Genomic DNA, 25,364 nt, shown 5'->3' with positions numbered 1-25,364 from the left:
CAACTGTGCAGAGATCTTTGGGTGCTTCTACTGGTCAATGCCAGTATTCCGTATTAGTTTAAAACCCTAAATGCCATTTCTAAATTGAAAAAACTGAAATGAATAAAAATGTTGTACTGAGATCAGTCTATGTGAGGGACTGTCTCCAAACAATGCCTTATCTCGAGGACCCTACGTGACTCCAGGGGAACAACGGCATGAACATCCAAGCTTACTACCTCAGTTGTCCTGGAGGACTACAGGAAGGACATTTAAAAAAAAAAATTAACTGGCTCTTAAAAAGCTAATAAAGTCTCATTCTATAAATAACATCATTTATGACTCCAGATCCACTAAGAAAACATTTTTTATTTTTTAATAATCTCATTTTAAAAAAGCCTCAGCACCACTGGTTACTCATCTGTTTTTTTTTTAGTAGGAAGTTACAGGAAAAAACAACAGCAGTGTAGACTGTTAAATGGGTTCGAAAATAATGGTGTGGTATTTATTATTCCATGTTACTGAGGTCTGAGAGCAAAACATTTTCCTTATATTATGGATGTAAAATTCTTTAATATGATACTTTCATGAAAAATATGCTAGTCTATGTGACTTCCCTTATACTAAACAGGAGAATACAAAGCAGGTTAACCTGCTCAATGACAGTCAGACTTATACAGAATTACCTCACAGTGGGAGCCGTGATGCCACCAATAAAGAGAATTCTACACCAACTTAATGGATGACTGGCTTGAAACACAAAGATATGTTTCAAGAAGAAGGTATTCAACTCAGTCAGCTGAAAAAGAAAGAGGTATTAGTTACAGAGAAAGCTTGAGATACGTCGCTGAGAGATGACTATGGACTCATTTGCCTGGGACTGAGCAAAGCCTTGACAAAAGGCAGGTCGTAAAAGTGGGTATGAAAGGCTGCTCCACATCTCACCCAGGTGCAATTCATCACATTTGAGTCCTACAAAACAGACTTTGGCAGGAACGTGCTCGATGCCCAGGGCCCGGATCTGACATTTCCCCTAAAGATTAAGCAAGGGGCAGAGACTAGAAAAGGTCACTGATCTGGGAACATATCATATAGACCAGAATGTTCGTTTCAGTGACATAAAACACGTCTTTTCTCAAAACACTGACTTCAAGGATGAAGAATAAAAAATGGTCCACTAATTAGCACCACATATGGAAAGCTGCTCACAGTATAACACTTATACCCAGGAAAGGGGTACTCTGGGGAATGCTGCCATTCTAGGAGCACACTGCTCTCTCCTGAACAAACCCAAATGCTTCCTCAGTTCCTGTAATAGAAGAAAACCTACACCTTCCCCGACACTGCCCTGATAAGGTACAACTTAATCCCAACCCATTAACACTCCTATTTTTATACATACTGACTTCCCCAGACTATGGTGACTACTCACATATACTTCTGCAGTCATAAACTCCATTTATTGAGATGGACATTATTATTCTCCATGTGTAGACAAGAATCCTTCATCTTATAAGTGACACATGCTGATTTTTTCCTTTATGTTGGGAGTATCTTGTGTAAATGTGTTCAAAATATAATTTCTGATGATTCTGAAAGACCCTTCCAGTAAAAGCTGTTTCCCTCAGCTAGTCTTCTAAAGCTGTGAAACAAATAACTTGGGGATTGGAGGATCAATAAAAAAGGCTGACTCTAGAAAACAGAGATGTTTGTCAATCCTTTTCCAAGACCCTTGGCTGTCTGAATGACCTTAATCAAGTCATGGTCTGCTTGCTGACACTACTCTGTGGGACCTATGTCCCTCGGTGTGCCAATTCCCACAGGTAGCAGAGGGCTTCTTTATTTAGCTCTTTATAAGTAACCCAAAATGATAACAGCTGAGGCACAATTTTAAGAATCAAATGTTAAATATGGAACATAAGTAAAAGCCTGCATTTGTTCCTCTGGTTCTGAAAATGGTCATTCTAAAAAGCAATCCAGCGCCTATTTCACTGGGTAATGGATGCTGACCATGAGCTTCTGAACAAATCCAAATTTTAATCTGTTTCTTATTTGTAATTCAAAGATCCATGTTTTAAAATGCCTTCATGACAAAGCAAGACCTTAGTTGTGATAACATCATTTTGTTAAATTATTCCATATGTCAGCTGCAGAATATTATACCTTCTACAGCATTTACCTGGTAAGTGATGTCAACTAGTATTACCTCTAAATTCCTGAATGGTTTTTAGTTTGTTTCCTAATTCTGGGTATCTGAAAAAAAATACCTGCCAGATGATCATGAAAAGGTAAATTCCAGCCACTCTCTGAAATGAAGATTTGGGGTCAAACCATCGAACATAGGTCCAGCTAGCAGGCGTGAACTGCAGCACGGCCCTTTTGATCTTCCCAGTAGTAGTGTGGATGTCCCTGTGAGAAAGGAACAGCTCCAGTGAAAATCCAATGAGAGAAGGAAGGGGAAGGAAAAAAACCAAAGACAGGTAAAAACCAAACCAAACCAAACCAAACCAAACCAAACCAAACCAAACCAAACCAAACCAAACAAAAAACAAAACCTGTGCATTGACTATGCTCCGAACAAAAAGATTCCTTTCTATTTGAACCATCTCTCTCCAACAATGGTCACGGTATTCACAGGCAAAGCACTGAGATTAGCCTACTTGATGGAGAATTTCAGGGATGACAAGCACAGAGGTCAGGTCGCTGCAGAGCCAGGAGAGGCCTTAATTTGTGAACTGGCAACAAAAGAGGCTGAGAGGCATTAGAGACAACCATCTGGAACCAGGCCAGGAAGGAGGAGGGTGCCAGCAAGGGTAAGATTCCCACCCACTGTTCACCTCCTGGGTCACGGCATTTTAATAAAATAGAGAACACACTCTTGAGGTCTCCCACATCATTTCTTCACTCTGTTTATTCCTCAGAAAAGTGAACAGCATGGGTTGTTGGACAGTGATTTTTAACCTTTCTTAGTTTTAATCCTAGAAACGACTCAATTAAAAACCTCATACTCTCATGAAACACAAACAGCACATGTATTACAAATAAGACCATTTAGGCTCAGAGAGAGCAACTTGTAGTTGCAGGCTCACCATGCAAGCCTCGCATCTGGGTGTGCATATTCTATCCCTGTCACGAAACCCAAAGTAAACATCATTTAATAACCAGTAAAGATTCTTTAATTCAACAAAGACTTATATCAAGGACCTGTATGTCTCAGACACTGTGCTAAGTGCTGAAAGCACAAGTGCAAACAAGTCAGGCTTTGTATTCTTTTAGGGAAAAATGGCAGGGAATGGGAGGGAACCAGGTTTGTTCCTTCATTCACTTGCCTACCCATCAAGCACAGCGTGAGAAAATCTCACAGCAAGCATATTCGAAACAAAACAACAAAAAATAGAGACACCCCCAAATAAACAAGAACTATGAAGGACCTGTATTTTAAAAAATGGCAAAGCTTCATGGAAAGAGGTAGAGAAAGATGAGAACAGAGAAATACAGATTGAGAATAGGAATACTTAAGAGGTCGATTCAACCTAAGTTAATCTATAGTCATTTGTACATTTAACGCAACTTAAAAAAAAGCACCAATGTGATTTTCTGTTTATTAATTTGGTTTGTGTTTTGGAAACTTGACAAAATAATTCTCAAGTTGAATGTGAAGCATAAATATATGAAAGTATAGGGAAGCATCCTGGCTGTGTTTAAGGAGCCATGACTTAACTGCTTGCTAGCTGTGTGTCCCAAGGCAAATTACTAAACCTAAGTCTCAGTATCATCATCCCTAAAATGAAGAGAATAAAAGTATCTACCCCTAGGACTGATATATGGCTCAAATGAGATACTGTTCATAGAGCTTGCTTGTGGCAGTATCCAGCACAGCCACAGTTTTTGTTGCATTATAGATTGCCTTAAATATATTAAAAAGTATGTTTTCAAGTCATCGGTCAAGGAAAGAATTATTAATAAAAGGGATGGGGAAAACTGGTTAATCAATTGCAAAAATATTGTGAAATCTCCCCCTCACATCATATATCAAAATAAATTTTAGATTAAATAAGTTACTTATAATAAAAAGACTGTACCATTAAACTAGAATAAAATATAGTTAATGCTTAACTAAACAAAAGACTTAAAAATTTTAAAGTTTATATAACAAACCTACCACAAACAAAATTAGAAGGGAATGACAAAATAGAAAATAAAGTCACATTTATGACAAAATGTAAATATGCTTAATTTATAAAAAACACTAATAAAAGAGAAAGACTTCAAAAGAAAGTCTAGAAATTCAAGTTCACACAATTTTATGTGTAATAAAATTGACAAAGTTTTAAAAATAAAATTCAAAGATATAGTGAAATGAACACTTATACATATTGGTGTATATAGGTGAGAATATAAATTGGTATATTCTACTCTAAGAATTTGTCAAAAAAATTAGATACACACAAAGATAGATGTTCAAGAATACTCACTCTAGACTTTATAAAGGTGAAAACTTTGAAACAACTAAATGTTCATAAAAGGAAATTGATTAAATAGGTTATGGTTTATCCATATGTTGGGATACAAAGAAACCCTTTAAAATCAGGTTTTAGAAAAATATTTAAGCAGTGGAAAATACTCACATTTTGTTATATAAATAAATGAAGTTTTAAACACCATAAAAACAACTGCTACTTTCACCATCGCTACCATTGTTTTTTAACTCCTTAATCAGTGGCATGGTTCCTGTCACAGTCAGACTGAGAAACAAGTTCAGAGAGACAGCTAAAAGAATGATGAGGTGTGCACTGTCCTCCATGGGGGCAGAGGAGGAACATGCAACTTAAACTAGAATCAGAGACAACTACTTGAGGAGGTAACAAGTGAGCTGAGTCATGAAGGAAGAGGACCAGCCAGCCTGGCACATGGGAACACAGGTCAAACCCAGGTAAAGAGTATGTACACGGGCTCAGGTCCTTGGGTACCCCAGAAGGCATGGAGAAAGGGACCTTACCTGCTGAGACCACAGATGTACACTTGGTCCTAAAGACCAGGAGAAGCCATCACAGGGTAATGAAATGATGAATTGAACATTTTTAAAAAGATCAGTCAGTCAAGCAGTAGTGTGAGAAGGTTTTGAGGGGTTAACCTGGGGCTAGGGGACTAATTAATCCAGTGATGGGAGTCCGAATGCAGGATAAAAAGGAAGGAGAACATCTTAAATGATTTAGCGTTTTCTGCATGAATGCCTGAAATTAGGTTTATAATCACTTATGAGTTTCAATTACTAATATATAGTAATCGAAACTCTATTTAACTGCTTTCGTAGCATGCAACTTCAGTACCTTCAAAGACAGTACTGAAGTTGCATGCTACGAAAGCAGTTAAATATACAGCGTGAAAAATCTGTGACTGACGTCCAGAAAGAATGCAACTCACTTGAAGCTTGCCCAGTGGTACGTCCTCATCTCTAAAAACCGGCAAACGACCATGCCCAACCAGATGCCACCACCGTTGCACAACAGGATGTCCAGAATGACCTGATCCCACCAGCACTCAGCAAAATTGGGCAGAAGATGCATGAAGAAAAGCTGAGAAACACAACAGACGATGATTATTTTAAAAAAAAAAAAAAAAAGGATATGACATGGAAAGATAAATTTCCTCTTAATAATACATTGTGTTAGGAAAATCTGTTGGCATACCAGTTTTTCCTAATGTAGTAGGGAAAAAAAAGCAGAGTCTGTAATCTGGTTCTTGTTTTTTAAATTGTGGATGGTTTGCAAATAGTACTAATCCAAACAGCTCTTCTCCTGACATAGGGCTTTAAAAAAATGATGTCCCCTGTTTAAATACTACTACTGATGACTTTCATTGGCTAATGACAGTAAGACGAGGACCCAGGAAGGGAAAATGAGAAAAGTTTACATGCCTTTCAGCAAAGCACTGGCATAGTATTCAAAATTAGCAGCTTGATATTCAAACTGTGTATTTCAGAAATATTCCACAGATATCTGGTTAAAACATTGAGTAAATTGTAAAAGTAGAAAGGTTACATCTTGATGACATAATGTAAGAAACTGATAGCTTAATAGAAAATCTCAAGCTAACCAATTCACAATAATGATAATCTTTTATTAGGTGCCTATGATATGCAAAGTGGTAAGACAAAATAAAACCAAGGTTCTTGATCTCAAGGGCCAGAGCCAGATGGTTATCCAGGACCACAAAATAAGATACGCTGTGACAATGGTGACATAAATGGAACATGATGGGTAGGGGATAAGAGACTCATTCATTCATTAGGCAGTTGGAACAGGCTTCTGGAAGGAGGACATCTTGGAGTAGAATCATTAAGGACAGAAATGACTGGTTTCAAGAGACAGATGAAGATGAGGACATTCCAGAAAGAAACAAAGGGCTTATCAGCTATGTCCAGAACAGGACACTGTGTGAAGGCCCATTTTAAGGTCTGAAATTACAGAGAAATCGCCTGGGAGTTCTCTGGAAAGAGGCGACCCCATAATTACAAACTTCTTAAGTAATACAATGAAAACTAAACTATTCATGAAAGCATTTCATAGACTGTAAAACATTACCAATACGAGGATTTTGCCTTCTTAACTTGCCTGCTGCTGAGAGGATACAAAACAGCTATGGCATGTGATGGCTTGTGGCTGCAGCCTGACCCTAGGTGGGCCAGGCACAGTTCCAGGTTCCCGGCCATGAAACGTAGCATTAATTCTTGACATTAGGGAAGAGAAAAACTTCAGCAGAATTTGATGATTCATTTGCTGAGACAAAGGTATGCAGGGGAGTGGGCTGTGGAGGATATACTTCAGCCTGAGGAGCTTTACTGGAAAAGTACTAGATTCTAGGGGTGAGAAGGTTCCTTGAGACACCCGAGTGGGAGGAGTTGGAGGGAGCTGCATTCATTCCTTCACTGAGGATTTGAGAATTATCTGCTACATGTGAGGCAGAGTATCTGGGACTATGCAGATATGAGCTTTGCTTTCTTGAGGCATAATGTTTAGCAGAAAAGTGATACCTATGAAGTACTTAAATATGCTGAGCATGTCAAAGGAGAAAGGCCAAGGAGCTCTATTTCCGGTGTACGAACATGGAGGGAGTGGAGGGAGCCAGTGGAGGGAGCAAGGAAGAAGTGTAACAGCTTGGGGGAGGGCTCTGTGGGAGGAAAAGACACAGGTCTTTTGAAACAAAGAAAGCAAAGGTGGCCGGAGCATAGAAAGCAAAGTGGAGAGGGGTCTCAGAGAGGCTGGGGAGATGGTCCAGAGCCAGTTAATATCAGGCATCGTAGGTTGGTTTGAAAGTTTGGGTTTTTGCCTTAAGAGTAATAGGCAAACACTAAAGAGTCAGTAGGACAAAAATGTGATGGGTTGAGGTCTGAAAAGGGTCACTTTGTCAACACAGTGTGAGGAAGGAGATGAGTAATTAAGGCAAGAGATGACAGTGGATTAGATTCTAGTGGGAGGAAAGGTGTGGGGAGATAAATGGATTGCAAGGTGTTTGGGAAAGACGCCTTGGGGATGATGGGACACCACGGTGCAGTAGGTGCAGTGTGTAGTGTGAGGGATGAGGAAGCAGAGGAGGTTGAAAAAGGCCAAGTGCCTTGCATGAGGTCACACTGCAGCCAGGTTACGAAGATACTTGTAAGTCACAGAGGGGGAGCAAGAACATGGGCTGCATCTGGAATCCAATCCTGGCTCCCCTAATGAAGCAAGCTTCTGAGCTCTGGTTCCTTCATGCGTATGTGGGGAACATATTCTACCTGTTCTGATTTATGGTGAGCATTTAGGATGATATATAGTGTTGGGCACTGTTATGGACTGAACTGTGTCACCTCAAAATTTATATGTTGAAGTCCTCATCTTCAGTACCTCATAATATGACCTTATTTGGAAAGAGAATCATTGCACACATAATTAGATAAGAGGTCACACTGGGGTAGGGTGGGTCCCTAATCCAATATGACTGGTGGCATTAAAAAGAACATATGAACGCACACAAGGAGAACGCCACATGAAGATAAAAGCAGAGATTGGGGTGATGCATCTACAAGCAAAGAAATGCCAAAGATTGCCAGCGAACCATGAGAAGCTGAAAGAGAAGCCTGGAACAGACTCCCTCATAGCTGTCAGAAGGAATCAACCCTGCCGACACCCTGAACTTGGATTTCTAACCTCTAGGGCTGCGAGAGACACATTAATAGAAGTCCTATCAAACTGGCATGCTTCTCTAAGTTAGGGATAATGACTGGTATAGAGAAATATACTGTGCCCATGGCCAAATTTTGTTCTTTGGGAATGAATAGTAACTGATGAATAAATGAATTAGTTCCTGAAATTTCATTCTGCTAATAGTTAGTCAAGAATATGCCTTTCATTCATTAAATGAGATAATACTTTCAATTACTGAGATATTTATTAGAGCTATATCTGGAATCCATTTTTTAGCTATAAAATATCATGGACGCATGATATTAATTAACGCAACAATCCTATTTATCTCAAACTGGAAACTAGTTAGTAGGTAAACTACTGATTTACTTCTAAGCAGATCTCATTACTCTTTATTTGTCTCACTTGGGATTTCAACTTCATTCTTTAGCTTTATTTCATTTGTTTCTCTTTGAGATTTGTGAGATAGAAGAAGGCTTTAAGTTAACAAGGAGTTATTTTTTTTCAAAGTTATTTTACAAAGCTGTAAAATATTCCTAGGAGGCAGTTTAAATAGTTTTATATCATAGGGGCTGAAGAATGGACTGCTTGATTGTTAACTGGCAGACTACCTTCTTCCTACGTAAAAACTATCCACACTGTAGGGTGTAGATCAGCAGTCCCCAAACTTTTTGGCACCAGGGACTGGTGCCCCTAAGAGAATCTAATGCCTGATGATCTGAGGTGAACCTGATATGGTGATGCTAGCTAGTGCTGGGGAGCAGCTGCAAATACAGATGAAGCTTCGCTTGCTGGCCCACTGCTCACCTCCTGCTCTGCAGCCCAGTTCCTAACAGGCCATGGACCAGTACCAGTCCGTGGTCCGGGGGTTGCAGACCCCTGGTCTTCTTACCTCAGTTAACTCCCAGGTAATACTGATGGTCCAGCAGAGGCCATAACTACGGATCAATAAGGCCTTCATGGCCCAGCCCCAGAAATGCCCAAATGCAAATATATCAAAATGGCTGATAATCCTTTCCCAGGTGATAACATGGCAGTTCACGGCATACTCCTGTATAAAATAAAAAAGGAAATAATTAGCAATACTATAAAAATCAACTTCCTTTCAGGATTCTGATAATAGGAACTGACATAACTTCGACAACTGCCCAATAAAAAAAATTTTAATAACTGAAGATTCTTAAGGAAAAATGGACAAGCATTAGAGTTTACAAATTAGAATTGCTTTGCTATGAATTGCAAAAGCTAGGTTAAAATGAGAAGCAAAATAATTTTACAAAGGCTCAACGCATCTTAAAGGAGTGGTACCACATAGCCTATGTTGCCTGACCATACAGCAACTGTGTTAAGGTCAGTAACAAAAACATAACTAAAATAGCAATAAAGAATATATAGAATTCCAATGGGTTTGGGAATTTAGAAATACATCTCCAAATATAGCGGATTAAGGAAGAAATCATAATAGAAATTTAAAATATATTTAGTATTAATTGATAATGAAAATACCATATACCAAAAATGATGGGATGCAGTTAAGCAGAACTTAGAGGGGAACATAAAACCTTAAATGCTTATGTTAGAAAAAGAAGAAAAGCTGAATCATCCAACTTCAGAAATTGGAAAAAAAATAGATTAACTCCCATTCTAAAATGTACCAAATATTACATAAATATTAAAAAATTACAAAGATTTTAAGAATTTTGTTTCCATTTCTAATATTTTTTTGTTTTTAATATATCCATAAGTAATTTTAAGTCGACATTACTTAATGGAGGTGAAGGCGCATCCTGCCCACCTCCCAAGTGGTCTGAGGACTGACCTCCATCCTCTCCATTGCTGCCCAACCTTAACCTAATACCGAGTCCTATTCATTTCACCTCCCCAAGTATTTCTTTCCTTCATTTCACAAACACGATTATTCCTTGCTTAGATGTCCACATTAGCTTTTTTAAATTATGAAATGTTTCAGGTATTTAAAAACTACAGATGACACTCTAATAAGTGTCTGAGTACCCACCTCCAGCTTAAAACTACAGAGATTTTTAACTGGTCTCTGTGTATTCACTTTTGCTTTCTGTAATCTATTCTCTACAAACAAAATAATTTCTAGATAATGGATCAGAACATTTTGGGGTGTGTGTGTGTGTGTGTGTGTGTGTGTGTGTGTGTTTGTGGGGGTGGGTGGCTGGGTAAGGCATCCTTTCCAGTGTAGAAGAAATCTCCATTTCTGCCCATACGAGGCCTCCTTCCCCACTCTCCCACTCACTCTCTCATTTCCAATGGTGACCTTGGAAGAAGAAAGAACATATGGACTCCAGTGTCTTTGGAAATTATTTGCCTACAGATGGCACAGAGAGTTCTCATCTTCTCCCTCCTTTTGGGAAGAAGCTTGTGGCAGAAGTTTGTGGTCATCCAATGGGACAAGGAAGAAGTCTAATTCAGGGGTGAGATAGGTTGTATTAGCAAGGCCACATGGCCCAGGTCTAAAGCCATTTGCTCCATGGAGCTTTCGCCAGAAAGAAATCAGCTGATATTCTACACTCTTCTTTTGTTTCCAAACTTGACTGGAGATGGGGGTATTATTATAATTGATCCCCTATCAGGTAACTGATCTGCTCATAAACTGTCCATAGTGTTTTGTTACATTCAGAGTAACATCCTAACTCTTCATCTGTCTCCCCAGCCTCAAGTACAACCCACTCCTCCCTTGTATTTTTCTTCAGCTCTTGGCTGATCCCAGACTCTACAAGTGAGGGCCTTCTCACAGGCTGTTCCCCCTTCCTGAAAATGGCCCCACCCCGACCCCCACTTTGCTTGGCTAACTCCCATTCACATTTTTGTTGTCAGCTTAAACATCAGCTCTTTATGGAAGCCTGCCATGACTTCCCAGACTAGATTAGGTCCCTTTTGTAAATTCCAATAGCACCCATTTCTTTCCCTTTATTGCAGTGCACACATCTGTAATCACTATGCTTTCTTGGTTCTATGACACATCATTTGCACACTGTAGTTAAAGAACTGGGGTGAAAATTTCAATATATTACATACAATGTTTGGTGCATTTAATATGTTTTCTTTTTTTTCCCCCTCTCAAAAGCCATATCTATAATTTATTGATGGCATATCTTAAAACTGCTGTTGACCTCTTGACCCCTATGTTATAAAAGAAGAGCCAATTAGATATCATGTGCTTCCCAGTATGACACACAGTACCACCTATGAAGCTGTCCCACTGTAGGACAGAGAAATGAACTGGAATCGACTTAGCTTCGACATCTAACATCCAGTTTACAAGAAATATGGGGCACAGAGAGATACTGTAAATGACACCATGAAAATGCAAGCAGCAAACTCCAGACATAAGAAACTATAGAAAAGACAATATGGTTACTTTGACAAATAAACTTCAAGGTAAAAAGAGGTGAGGAGGGACTACAGATTAAAAGAGATTTAAGAGCTGTAGCAAATAAAATGTTTGGCTCTTGTCTGGATCCTATTTGAATAAATCGACTGCAAGAAACCTCAACTGTAAGAAACCTAAGAGGTGATGGGGGGAAGGCGAACACTGACTGTATATTAACTGTTAAGCAATTAAAAATGGCATTGCGGTTATATTTTAAAAAGCAGTCCCTATATATTAGATACAATGTCTGAGAACTGTTGCAAAATAATGCAAGATGTGGGGGGTAAAAATGAAACAAAACTGGGTGTGTGTTGATAAAATTTTTAAAAAATTATTGAAGTTGTCTTGAGTATAAAAAAAAAAAGAGCCAACAATTATGTTTCATTTGCCTCTAACAGACTCTGAGCTCCAAGAGGACCGGGAGCCACGCTGTCCCGCACTGCCACCAGTGTGGTGTCCAGCATACAGGAAAGGCTTGTATGTATTTACTAAACAGAAGACCGTCACTTCAGACAACCCAATTTACAAATGAAATATGCTCTGAAAGCTTGTCTGAAGCTTAGAATACATATTTTTGAATAGAGTTACTATTTAGAAAAGTAGCAAACTTCCCAATTACACAAACACACAAAACTGCCTCTAATTAGATTTCAATGACCCCTAATCCTATTTTACAATAGTAATTCTAAGGGAAAAGGGAGACTGACTTTCAGTGTGTGGTACCAGCAGGGACTTGTGCCTATCAAGATTAGGAGTAGGTGGCAGCACTGAAGAAATGGGGAGAGCAGATGACCTTGGGAAGCAGGGAACTATATAGACTTTAGGTCTTGCACACATGTGCTTCTCCTTACCACAATCATATCAAAGGGAAGGTGTTTTTCAAGAGCCATCAATGAACAGGTCCTTAGAACTGTGGGAGACTTCTTTAAGGAAGTAGAAGTGATTAGAGGTTAGAGATGAAGACCGAGGTGTTCTAGCACCAGCTGGACTCTAAAGGCTGAAAATAGCCTCATGCTTTTGGCAAGAAACAATTGGCCAAAACTTTAAAACTAGATTTCAAAAGCCAGTTTCAGCTCTTTTGGGACTGTCATTGTGACAAATGAATGTCCTTGTGATGTCAAATTCCTAAGGAAGCTAGATAGCAAAAGTGTTACTAGATTTAACCTTCCCATCTCACTGAAAGAATGAGATAGCAGAGACTCATCTGGGAATCCATCTACAAATCAGTTTACTTCAAAAGCCCAAGAAAATTGTGGGGGAAGATATCTTATCTATCTTTCTCCTAATCTCTATTTCACAGACTTGAGTGTCAAAGCACTTATATTATTATAACCATATACATGAATTATATACTTGAAGACCAGTCTAGAGAGAAAGGACAGGTTTCACCAGCTTTAAGTTAGATACTTATCCATTTTAAGCTTCTATTTCCTCTTCAGTAAGGTGGGGATATTGCTGCCTGACATGCATGTGTAAGGCTTACACAGACTCAATACAAAGTGCCCAGCACAGTGCTTGGCAGAATAGACAACCCACAATCAGTCACTACTATCGTCCTCACCATAACCGTTATAATAGTTATCGTCATTATTAAAAGCTGTGTCACCCTGTGCCATCCACTTCCTTAGAGTAAGAAACCCCAACAGACTTTTCTCCCTAAGACTTTTAAGTAATTTTTGGCATTCTTACTTTTGACTTTAGCATGTCCTTTATAAAAGTTAGAGATAAAATCTGGAAACAACAATGGTAGCAGGATTACGTCTCAGAACTTTTATTAAGCACCTTCCCACTGTTTCTCACTTGTTAAACAAGGGCCTGTCTGTGGTCCAGATGTCTGTTTTCCTTTTCTGATCATCATTAGCTTTTTCTTCTTCAATGTGTACCAAATGCTAGGCATTCAAAATTGGAGAGGGTTGTGGGAACAGCATTAAAGTAAAAAATAGTCTCTTCATAAAAACCCAAAGTATAGAGTAGTTTCAGCCAAAAAAAATAAATTCTTTTTGTGGTTTAATAAAAATAATACAATGCCCTAAATCATTACAATAGGCCCTACATGGCAAACAGGTGGGAAGGACCACAGCATCAGGGCCAGAGTGGGGAGCAGAGGTGCTGAGGGCGACACTGATGGAGCAGCCGCCAACATCACTGAGAATCGGGTGTGTGCAAGGCACCATGCTAGGCCTCATAGGTAATGCTACTTCATTTACTTCACAATAAACTCAAAATAAATATTATTATTTCACGTTATCAAAAAGGGAACAGGCTATTAAGTGCATTGCCCGAAGTCTTACAGCTAACAAGTGACGGAGGCAGAATTCAAACCCAAGGCTGTCTGACGATAAATGTCCACATTCTTCCTACCATCCCCCTTTGCTCCAGGAGAGATTTTCATGTCCCTGATTGTATCACTCATAGAAACCACACACCTCACCAACCTGTCAGGAACCCTAGTTTTTAGATATCTACACAGGAAATGTGGTGAAGGAACAATTTAGGATGTACAGCTACCTACCTACTATACCCAGGAGCCCACCAATTTCTCTGAGACCACCAACAAGTACATACCATGACATCTGCTTCCCTTGTGGCGTATCGAAGATTTGGATCTAGCCAGTACATTATGGATTTCACCTGCTCAAAGTTCAGGAAGAGGAGGAAGACCAGGAACAGAAAGTAGAGCACACTGAGTCCTGAGGGAAACAAAAGACAGTCTCACACTAAGGAAAGGTCTAGTGTTAGATGCACGACACGCATTAGACCCAAGTCACTTATGGCCAAAGCAGACACTGATATAACACAGCATGCTGAGACTCCCTCACCCCCTCCCATTACAATCTGGTGTCTGCTTTGATGAAAGTCTGATTTACAGTCCTCCTAATACAGATTGAGAGGGTAATACTTGATGAGAAAATGATGCTTAAGGTGAAACGTGAAGGACTGGCAGACAAAAGGTGTGGGTGGAAGTAGAGGGATGGATGTGCAGGTAGGTCCCTGGAAAGAGAAATGTCTGGAACACGTGATGGGGTGCCAGCAGAAAGAAGGAAGTAATAGTCAGGGCTTGAGGGCTATGGCAAAGATTTCAGATTTTATCTTAAGTGAAACAAAAAACACTTGATGGGTTTTAAATACTTGATAGGTTTTAAATGGGGAAATACGATGATCTAGGTAACATTTTATAAAACTGGCTCTGATTGCTGTGTAGAGTGAATAGACGTGGGCAAGGCTGGGTGTGGACGGCCCAGTCTGTGGGCCACTTTAGTAGTGGAAGGTGTGAAGTGTGAGAGGTAGCCGAAGGCCACTCATTCGAATCTTACACCCCATGTTAGCCCTTGCAGGCATTATGTTACTATCATATCACATCGTATCATATCATAATTGGTATCCTAATAATCATCCCATATCATTTAAAAATAAAGTTAATCTACTTCAAGAAGGCAAAAAGCCTATAAATATGTTTTAGAAAGATTTGAAAACCAACCACCAGTGGCTTTGTCACTTCTCTTTCTGTTGAACCTGCTAGAATTAAAATGTTAATGTAAGATATCTAGACACTGTGACACAAATGACCTTGGATCACAGCACCCCATCTAAACTTGGCTCAGCACTAATCTGCAATGAACCACTCCAGAGGAGAGAACATCTGTAGCTGGAACAAAATCTCCTGTAATGGCTATAGTGCCAGGCCTTTCAACAGAAAGCTCCTGGTCCCCAGAGATCTGGGGCTGTGGGGGAGGGCTCAGAGTAGCATGGCCACCCAGTTGTGCATCCCAGGGCACAGGGAGCACGTGTTTTTAGGCACACAGGTATGTGGACCTCCATAGGTTAGCACTCATGTTCCAGCTATTTTACAAATTTTCACCTCAAATGCATCCACTACACTTTTTTATTATAATCCTTTCAAAATAATTATTTTAAGATGGAAGGAAAGAATCTGTGGAATAGGGGTTCTGAAACTAGAGTTTAAGATCCATGAAGCTCAATATAATTTGCAGAATTGTGTGTGTGTGAGCATGTGTGCATGGGCTATGTGTGTACATACATCTAGGAAAGGGTCTATAGTTATCAGATTATCAAAGGGCTCCATGATCCCAAAAAGATCTCAGGTATGAAATAAAACTGCTCATTACCTGTAATGACCCTGTGAAATAGGAAAAATTCAGATGTAGCCAACTAGCCAAAAATAACTTTTAACTTCAAGCAGAAACATTAAATCCATGAGATGTATGACACAACTGGGACTATCATTTTTAAAACGTAAATAAATGTCACTTTTCTTCAAAAGATCCTCCTATGGCTTCCCACTGCCCTTCACATCCACAGTCCCTCATGGCCCACAAGCCCTGTAGGGTTTCATCTATGCCCAGCTCTGAGCACTCTCTCACTATTCCCTGGGGAGCTGCTATGCTCTGACCACTCTGGTCTGGAACACATGAAGCTTTTTGTAGCTGGGGACCATGTTAGTAGCGATGCCTCTGCCTGGCCTCCACTCACTATCCTTGCACATCCACAGCCTTCTTTGCATGCAGGTTTCCGATTAAGCATCCTGCCTTCAAGCCTGGGTCACGCATAAGCGAAAGCAGCCACAAGGTCACTATCACCACACATGGTTTTAACAAATGTCCTAACACTGAAGCAACAGCTGGTATTTTTTGATTACTGATTTGTTTAATAGTTTTGTTTGCTATAGTTGTCTTTCCTCCTCATGGCCCCTCCCCTGCAGCCTCAGGGCCAGAGCAACCTGCCACACAGAGACACTCAGTGCCTGTTGAGTAGATGATGAAGACTAACCACTAAATTCAAAGAAATTTACCTATGAGCACTGAATAGTGAAATAAAAACAAGCAACCTTGAGCAAAATTTCCATATTTAGGGTCCTTTTGCAAAAGATTACATTTTCTGAAGTTAAAATAATTTCTTTGATGTCTTATTTCGGCAAGATAAAGCTGATATCTATAGTTTTGAAGATCTGTTTTAAAACCTATTCAGGTGAATTGACTATTTGGACTAGAAAGCAAATAAAAGTAAGACATCCAATATTTATATTTGATGCTCATCACTAAACCTTAGTTCAAATCAGGGCCCTTTGTCTAAAGACATCTCCCTTTTCCAAGTTCTTTCCCATTCACAAGATTCAGGAAATTGCTGGGTTTTCAGGCCTCCTGGTGCTTATGAGACCAACGTGTTCACAGGACTCACTTGAGCTTGGACTAGTGAAGAGAAGCATGAATGTGCATAAAGAAAAACAAGCCACATTCCCTTATGGTAAATCCTGTGTACATTAAGAGACAACAGCATAAGAAAGGGACAAGTGGAGCTGAAATGGTTCACTTGTAGAATTTTAGTCATCACCAATACTTTATTTTCTGGCAAAGATATTAATAAAAAATTTACATTAGGAATACCAAGAAGTAAAAAAGCTATAAAGTTTTACTGTAGAATGGTAAGTAAAATTGCTTTGATGATATATAGAAAAAGATTTTTTTAAGTAGGATATATTTTCAAACCTAGTGGACAACTCACCAAAAACCATTCTCCATAAGGCAGGATGAGGTCGAGTAAATGGACCTGCAGAGATAGAAGGTTAGACAAATTATTTCAGAGATGAAAACTAAAGAATGTGTTGCTGATCTAATAGAGATAACAGCAAAAAGCTCTATGCTGGTAAAAAAAAAAAAAATTCCGCATAAATACTTTGAGGTGAAAGTTTAGGTTTAAATGTTTTATCCACCTTGTAACAACCATAGTCATAGTCATAACAGGCACCAATCTGCACAACAGGATTTTTTCTTTTTAATTTTTCTTTAAAACTCAGATGTTATTTCCTATGGAAACAATTTTATAACAGTGAATAGGTTACAGGGCTAGCCTTTAAGTGTGCGTAATAACATATTGTACCTTAACAAGTGAAATTTCCCTGCTACCCAGGAGATCCAGGGAAAGAGGTTCTGGACATTGGGCGGCGGGGGGGGGGGGGGGGGGCGGAGCATTGGGGAGTAGACTGACTGACTCTGAAAATGAAAGAGAAATACTGTGCTTTGAGAATGACGTGGGAGTGAGACTGAAATCAAACCCTTTGAGAACTGGAACACACTAGTGCAGTGGCTTTTGATCATGAACCATGGTAACAAAATAGCTTTTACTTGGTAACCCAATTCCTCTACATAGATGCGGATCCCACACAATGAAAACAAAAGTTTCACAGGATGAAACTTAATTACTATAAGTTATACACCAATACTTTCTCTACTATTTTATTTCGTTAAAAAAAAAAAAAAAAAAAAGTAGAAGCAAGCAAGCTGGGCCTTTATCCACTACACTGGTTTACCACCAACTGAAGAGTTACAACTCCCAAATGTTGAACACTGTTCTAACGGACACCTCTGGAACGGCCTTCCTACTCTTGGAGAGTTTCCAGTGTTATGCATCCCCTATCTCCAGGAGAGATGCCAGAGCTTGCTGCCTAGCCTTCCTCATAACCAGGGCTCAGTTCTTCAGTTGCAACTGTTCGACTTGACCTCAGAAACTGGCAACAGTAGAAGTAACCATGCACAGCTTTCCTCTCCTTCTCTCCTCTCTGGCCCTGGCTAGCTGGGGCAGTAGTGGGGAGGTGACCCAGCTCACACCTGAGAAGGTGGCACTGATCCCTGTGGCAGTGACAGTTCCATTAGAGTCCGCTGCAGAAGTGACAGTGGGACAGATTACGCTCACTGGACCAGTTCTGAGTGACATGCCAGTTTCTAGAAGCTTGTCTGGGGCCTGGTTTCCTAACCTTCGACAATTCCTGATTCCTCCTCCAGCCAGCCAATATCCTGCAACAGGCTTTTTTAATCTTCAGAGTCAGTTTCTGTTGCTTGCAACCTGGAATCCACTCTGAAGCAAATGTTAGATTGTAATTTTTATTCCGGAACTCATTTTAAAATCCATCTTTTCTTACAAAGACTACACTAAAACATATTTTAACTGCTTCCTTTTGATGAATTAGTTCCTAATGGAAAAATAGTTACAAGTATCCCCCAATTCTATTCAGTTTCTGGGTTTAGATGGTGAGAGTTCAGAAGGTAAGTTAGATTGTGAAAGACTCTACTTTACCCAAATTAATTTTGTGCCTGAGTTTTGAATGGCAAGTAGTGAGAGCTCAGGGAGTGAGGGCACTGTAAAGCATAGAACCCAAAATCCTCTTTTAAGGCAACATAACACAGTTAACTTTCTTCAAAGTACACTGGAAAACTGATGGCAAAAATTTTCATCTTTTAAGTAATTTTCTCTTCCAAATGCTCTTCTTCACTGCTTTTTGGTGGATGTCTCTTGACTTGTCACCAGGAATAAATGACCTGCGTATTATAACAGCTGTCTGGCTTGCAAATAATTACTCCAATTATACCACTGAATTAACCTTTCAGATCTAACATGGGACCCCAGCTTTCTCTAAGGTTTCCTCTTATAAGTTCCAACTCTAAAATTTTATGATCTATTTGGTTTGCAACAGAATTTCAAACAACACTTAAAATTAGATAAATATTATTCTCAAGAGCAATCATAATATTAATTTGTAATAGTCAGCAGTACATTCCTGAGTGCTCACTGTGTACCATGCTAGGGGCTGAGATACCTCACACGTTATCTCTTAGTTCTCCTGAGGACTAGGTGATGAGAGTAGTACCATCATCCCCATTTTACAGATCAGAACACTGAACCCCAAGGAATTTTCTCAGGGTCACAAGGCTCACAGGACTCCTCTCTGGTCTGAGAATTCAAGTGTATTTTCCCATCAGCTCTGGCAGGACTCGTAGCTCAGAAGGAGGGGTGAGTACGGGGGTTGAGGGTCTGAACCAGGGACTGCCTCAGGGCCAGGAGAGCAGGGGAGAGAAGCCAGCTGATAAGTGGTGTTGAGCTGCTATTATGAGGAACTGATAACCAAAGCCAAGGAAAACTGGAAGGATGGGGAAGAGGCAGGGAACTGATGGAAGTTCCCTCACATCGACTAGCAGAAAGGCCTCCAGAGTCCTCTTTGCCTACAATTACTTTAAGAGAAATCTGAAAACAGAATCAGTCCCTGCTTATCTGACCCTAACTGGTGTGTTCCAGAGTGAATAAGAGATAGGTGGGTTGAGGGGCCTCACAGATCTCAATCTGACATATAACTGCTTTGACCCAAGGGTCTTTCTCTCTGTCACATTGATTCCCTGTGATAAACACTGTCCCAGAACCTGCAAAGAGAATTTTCATCTCATTGCAGTGCTGTTTCATTTAAAGCCTTAAAAAATGAATTCTTTCCTCTTTTTTCTAAATTTCCCACTTACATTACACATTGTAATATCACATCACAATGTTCCTCAAAAAATACAAGTCTTAAAAATGTCCTTTTGGCTTTGCAAACTGAGTTGCTCTAAATCTGAAAAAGGACTCAGAAATCAGATGTGGTAGGTTTCAGAAGAGACAGACAAGTATCAAGGTCCTCTGCCCTGAACCAGGTAGGTGGGAACCACCTGTGTCTTTCACCTATAAAAGGTGAGGCAAAGCCCTAGAATGTAAGGTGACCCTTTTAGCAGCGAACTTCAGAGCCCAATGGAGGCTTTATTTCAGCCATCAACTCTAGCAGTATTACTAAGAGTACATTTTTATCACCAAAGACAGTAATACAGCTAAAAGTATTATACTTTTTTAAATACCAAGGATGAGGCTGTTATTTTTCTGTATCTTAAAACCTTGATACTTATGCTCACTACATACTTGACCAGTCCAATCATGCCACCTGTTTTAAAGCCATGCATCTGCCCAGGGGTATCAGTACTAACTGTATTCTCTCCTGAACACTTGCTTTATCACAACATCTTCCCCACAGATCTTAACAAATACTTATAAGTGTTCTGGTAAAGGGGAGATTACTTCTCTTCCTTTGAAGTGCTCTATCTCAGGGTGTGCTTGCTACCTATATTTTATTTCTAATCTGATAAAAGCTGCCAAGACAAGTCTAGATCTTCAGTTCAGGTACCCTTCTCCTTGATCATCCAGGAGAAACGGGGACGGCTTTTTAGAGTGGTGGTGAAGAAGAAGTGCTGTTTTTGTTTTGGATTATGGTTTTCTTACCAGACACATTTAAAAACTACATGCTGTATCTTTATCAGTCCCTACACTGAATACATAATTTTACCCAGATATTAAGAGCAAGTTTCATTTCAAAATCATGAGAAGAGATAACATTTAAGAAACTACCTCAGAAATTAGAAATAATAATAGTTATACCTGAGTAACTGTTTAGTTACACCTGAATAAGTTTAAGGGACCCAACCTTAGGGAGGTATAATTCTTTTAACAAAAACTAGAAGTTCCACTTGTGTGCTTAGGCCCTCTTAGTCTGCTTCTTCCTTTGTTATTTTTTCAACCTTATAGAGGTATACCTGACAAAACTGTAATATATTTGATTATTACTTTAAAGCTTAAAAGTCTCTTTTAAAAACCAGACAAGGTGAATAAAATGATTTCTAATCAAATTCGAAACGTTAGAATTTTCTTTTAATAAGAAAAAAATAGTGGAGCAGGGGACAGAGAAAGAGGAGGGACAGAGAATGAGAGGAGACAAGAACTTCTTGATTTTTAATTTAGAAGACAGTGAACCTTCAAACCTCAAAGAGATGTAATTAGCACTATCCTAAGCTTAGAGAAGCCACTGAGCCCAAAGGACAACCAAAAGGATAAAGTCAGGAAAATCAATTAATGCTACTATTCTGATCTCAAAATACCTTAAAGAAGTGCTGAATGGTGTTTCTCTTGCAGATAAGTGAAAGAAAAGAGAGGACTAATTCTGTGAGCTCTTTTGCTGACAGATTCATTACTTAATTCAACATATCTTCATTGAGCAGCCACTGTGGGCCAGGGACTGGGGGTACAGAGAAGGCCTGGGTGGCTTGGGTCGGGTAGGATGGGGTGGGAGGGGGAGGAATAGCTTAAGGAAGACTTCAGAAGCCAGAATGTAGGCCAGAAGATCACCTGTTGAAAGAAATCTCAAAGCCAGCTGGAGACTGAAATAGATTTCTAAATTTCACTCCAGTGATAAGAGTTATAATTGCACTATAATAATACAGAGGTATCATTAAAATTACACTTACACTAGAGTGTCAGTTGCTATAATGAGGTGAACGTAGTATTTAAAAAAAAATGTTAAGGGAACTAAAAAAGAATGGGGCAGACAATGGTAAGAGAGAATTGTGAAGTGGTTATCAAAACCTTTCCTTCTAGTCTCTCCCCAGGGTCTCCTACTCTGAGTCTGTTTAAAGGACTGAAGGAAAGAACTCCAGAACCCAAACCTATTACTCATCCTGCTGATTGTCAAAGGAAGTTCTGGTGAGTATCTAGTTCTCTCCTGTATAACTCAGGGGTAACTTCTAAGCTTATGGGGGGTCATCCTGTTCAATGAGATCTACTGAAGACCTGCTTTGTGCCTCCTCCTCCAGGCACTGTAAACTCTTATCCTCAGGTCTGGCTGGAGAGAGGAAGGGGGCCTGACCTAAGACAGAGAGAACTGAGGATAGTGTGCTGGAAAGTTTCTAAAAAACATTTCTTCACTCTTAAAAAAATACATGGGAAGAAAGAATCTTTTCTTCTGCTGGACAATGTCCAGAACCATATGTCTGGAATTCTAGCCACTACCTCAAGATCATGAGGGCAGAGAAGCACAGGTCAGGATCAACATGCTAAAGATGGTAGGGCAGAAAGAGGTAAAGAACTGGAGTCTTCACATGTCACTGAACTACTGAATTAGCTAACCCCAGAACCACTTTATCTTGGAAGCTTATAATGTACGAAAGTAAACTTTTCCTTATTCTTTATAAAGCCATTTTTTAAATGGGTTTCGTAATACTTGTGGCCAAAAGCATCTTAAAACCCTATGGAGAAAATCAAGGGCTTTCTTTGTTATTTAGACTTTCTACAAAAAGAATAACAGGGCCCCTTCCTGTAGTTCACCAATTCTACCACACAGATAGCATATGTGAACTCACAAGTGAGACAAATGGACACAATCAAATTTAGGCCTCTACTCAAGCATGCAGGACAGCTTTTACTAGGTCAAAACAGAACCATTCTGGGAATGCCATCCACTGCAGGCAGTTCCTCAAAAGTACCTTTCAAGGAGAAGACAAATGTTGGGCTATTTCTCCAATTCATTTTCATTACTTAATTTGAGAATATGTGCCAAGGGTGGGAAGAATGGAAAATAAGGTGACAAGATTGGAGCAAAAAGGGGCATGTATATTCCACTCCCAAGTAGTCCTCTAGTATCGTGTCTCCTGGGCAGGCCTGAATACTGGTTCTGGGAGGGGACACCCACACAGCTGGGGAGCACCAGTTCCCAGTGGCCCAGCCAAGTCCCTATTATCTCTATGATACCTCCCAAAGCCACTCCGAACTGAAAAATATCCGATAACATTCTTTAATGTGGAAAACTTACAGTTTTACTTCTTGTGTAAAGTGGAAATAATGGATCTTTAGAAAAGAGAGTAGACACAATGTGCTTGCTATGTACACATGGCTTCAGGACAATCCTTCTCAGCATTCCCTTCCCTAACGTCCCAATCCTTCTTGGGAAGAATACTGAACAGCCATTGTCCTTTTCCAAATGAAACCTTGTTTGGGGCATGTTCTGCCTACATATGAGTGGTGTGTGTGAGCACGTGCACACAGAGGTGGTGGGGGAAGGAGAAGGCAGAAGGAGCAGGTAAAGGAGAAAGTATGGAGGTTCAGCTCGATCTGCTGGCTTCTGCTGGTCACAGACAACACTGGCAACACTGGAGCATGGGTCCAACTGCCACCGGCCTTCTGTAGGACTCACAGCACACAAGGTATAAGACCATACTCCTGGGAAAAAGAAAAGCCCGAGACTGATAGTAAGAGAAGCACAGAGGAGGTCAGAGATAAAACACCTCACAAGGACCTGATGTGAGAAATGACCAGAGCAATGCTGAGTAAAAGAAAATGTGGGAGCCGGGGCCTTAACACCAGGCTGACATCAAGTAGCTGGGTGACCTCTTGTGGACACATGATGACCATGGGTTCAGCCTTCTCAGCTGTACACTGAGCAGGCTAAACTAGTTGAGCCCTGTGGGTCTTCTCCCTTTGTGTGTATCACAAAGTCCACTAGCCAAGATAAAGAAAACATAGAATAAACTTAATTTTTACCTTTCCAGAGGAAAACAATAGCACAGGTCCATATGAGGGCCTGAGCAGGTTAAGTAGATGTTGAAGATTACAGGGCTTCATTAGGGAATAGAGGAAAAACCAACAGAAATCACACAAAATGTTACCTCCAATAGATTTTAGCCCCCAACCTTCAAGACCTTTTATACCTTAAGAAAAGCATCTGCTAATGAAGCCTCCAAACTCAGCTCCTGCTAAAGCTTTATGGAAAGGCTGGCTGTAAAATCATGGCAAATGAGAATAATCTTTCTTGGATCCTCAGACTTCCAAAATAGCAATGGACTCAGAAATACCAAGATTGAAAAAAGAAAAAAGAAAAAAAAAGGCAAAAAAGAAACCTTCAAAGCGTGAAGAAGTAAACCTTAAGAACTAAGTGACAAAGTAACACACGGCCAAAGTAACACCTACTCACCTTACCTTCAGCCTTCGGTAGTGGTAGGCCTTATGTTGGTATCTAGCCTGAGATGGACCTTATCATCTCCTTGCTTTGGGCTGCATTCTTATGCCACCTCTATATGAAAAGGCCAGCTTCCAGAGCTCAGGGCAACCACCCACAGCCTCCAGTAGTTCCAGTGTGTGTAAAACGATTTATGCTGCAAGTGGCCACTTAGCCTATACTACAGTGTGGCACCCTTGAATGTGGTCTAAGTGCTCTAAACCTAAAATTCTGAGATTCTATATGTTGGAGGTGGAGGGGAAAAAGTTGGCAAATAACCAAAAACCTAGTTGATGTCAGAGACTTTTTCTATAAAATAAATTCTATAGCAGGGTCAATTCATTCCACAACCTACCAATATCATGGACATCTTGTCTTCATACTCCAAAAACTGTGCATCATCGGAACCCCCTAATTGTCATGGAAAGCCCAAACTATGTTTATCATATTTGCACAAGGTATGCAGATGTTATAAACTGAATGTGTTCCCCCAGATTTCATATGTTGAAATTGTAACTCCCAATATGAAGATTGTTGGACATCTTAGATCCTACAGGACCGAACCATAGCATTACTTGGCTGGAAATGCTGGCTATTCTTTATGACAAGAAGGACCCCAAAGGCGATTCAGGAATCACCCAGGCTGGGCTGTCATTTCCATCACAGGCCCAGAGTGGAAGGGTCATGGGGGTGTGGAAGGAGGGTTGCTTCCACCTTGGTTTCAAAGGGCAAGCATTGAGCTTCAAGACTTCTTAATCTGTGATCTCAGAGTCTGCCTTCCCAGGTTCTGTACTTGTGTGGGATCCATCACCCCTTCTTTTTTTCCTATTTCTTCTTTTTAGAATGCCTATCCCACTACTATGTTTTGGAAGCACATAACTTGTCCGGTTTCACAGGTTCACAGCAAGAGAGAAATTTTGCTTCAGGATGAACCTTCTTTTAAGTCATCCAGTCTACAGTATTCTGTTACAGCAGCCTGCATTGCTAGGACAGCAGGCTTTCAGATCTTGAAACGTTTTCACTGATAAAAAGATTTTTTTAATCTAAAAGCTTGAGTGGCTGGAGTGTTAAGCTCAGCTCACCACTAATTTGGTTATCTACAACAATTCATTCCCTTAAGCATTCAGTCGTGGTTTTACTGGTTGGATTTTTATGCTACCAGCAAAAACTA

General features: G+C 40.0%; 1 protein-coding gene across 3 annotated transcripts in view; it reads right to left on the bottom strand.

Annotated features, from left to right (window-relative positions):
• Positions 1-25,364, bottom strand: part of PTDSS1 (phosphatidylserine synthase 1) — a 60,769-nt gene that overhangs the window by 22,196 nt on the left and 13,209 nt on the right. For all 3 annotated transcript variants that reach the window (XM_016125458.2, XM_016125459.2, XM_036232889.1), the window contains exons 3-8: positions 17,086-17,130; positions 14,131-14,255; positions 9,055-9,213; positions 5,404-5,555; positions 2,247-2,388; positions 666-778 (exon numbers count right to left, since the gene is read on the bottom strand). In XM_016125458.2, coding sequence (XP_015980944.1) covers positions 666-778; positions 2,247-2,388; positions 5,404-5,555; positions 9,055-9,213; positions 14,131-14,255; positions 17,086-17,130 — 736 coding nt within the window. The remainder of the gene's footprint in view (positions 1-665; positions 779-2,246; positions 2,389-5,403; positions 5,556-9,054; positions 9,214-14,130; positions 14,256-17,085; positions 17,131-25,364) is intronic.

Source organism: Rousettus aegyptiacus, unplaced genomic scaffold (genome assembly GCF_014176215.1).
Source record: "Rousettus aegyptiacus isolate mRouAeg1 unplaced genomic scaffold, mRouAeg1.p scaffold_m13_p_15, whole genome shotgun sequence".
In the NCBI taxonomy this organism is placed as follows: domain Eukaryota; kingdom Metazoa; phylum Chordata; class Mammalia; order Chiroptera; family Pteropodidae; genus Rousettus; species Rousettus aegyptiacus.
This window is presented reverse-complemented; position numbering and strand designations above follow the sequence as displayed.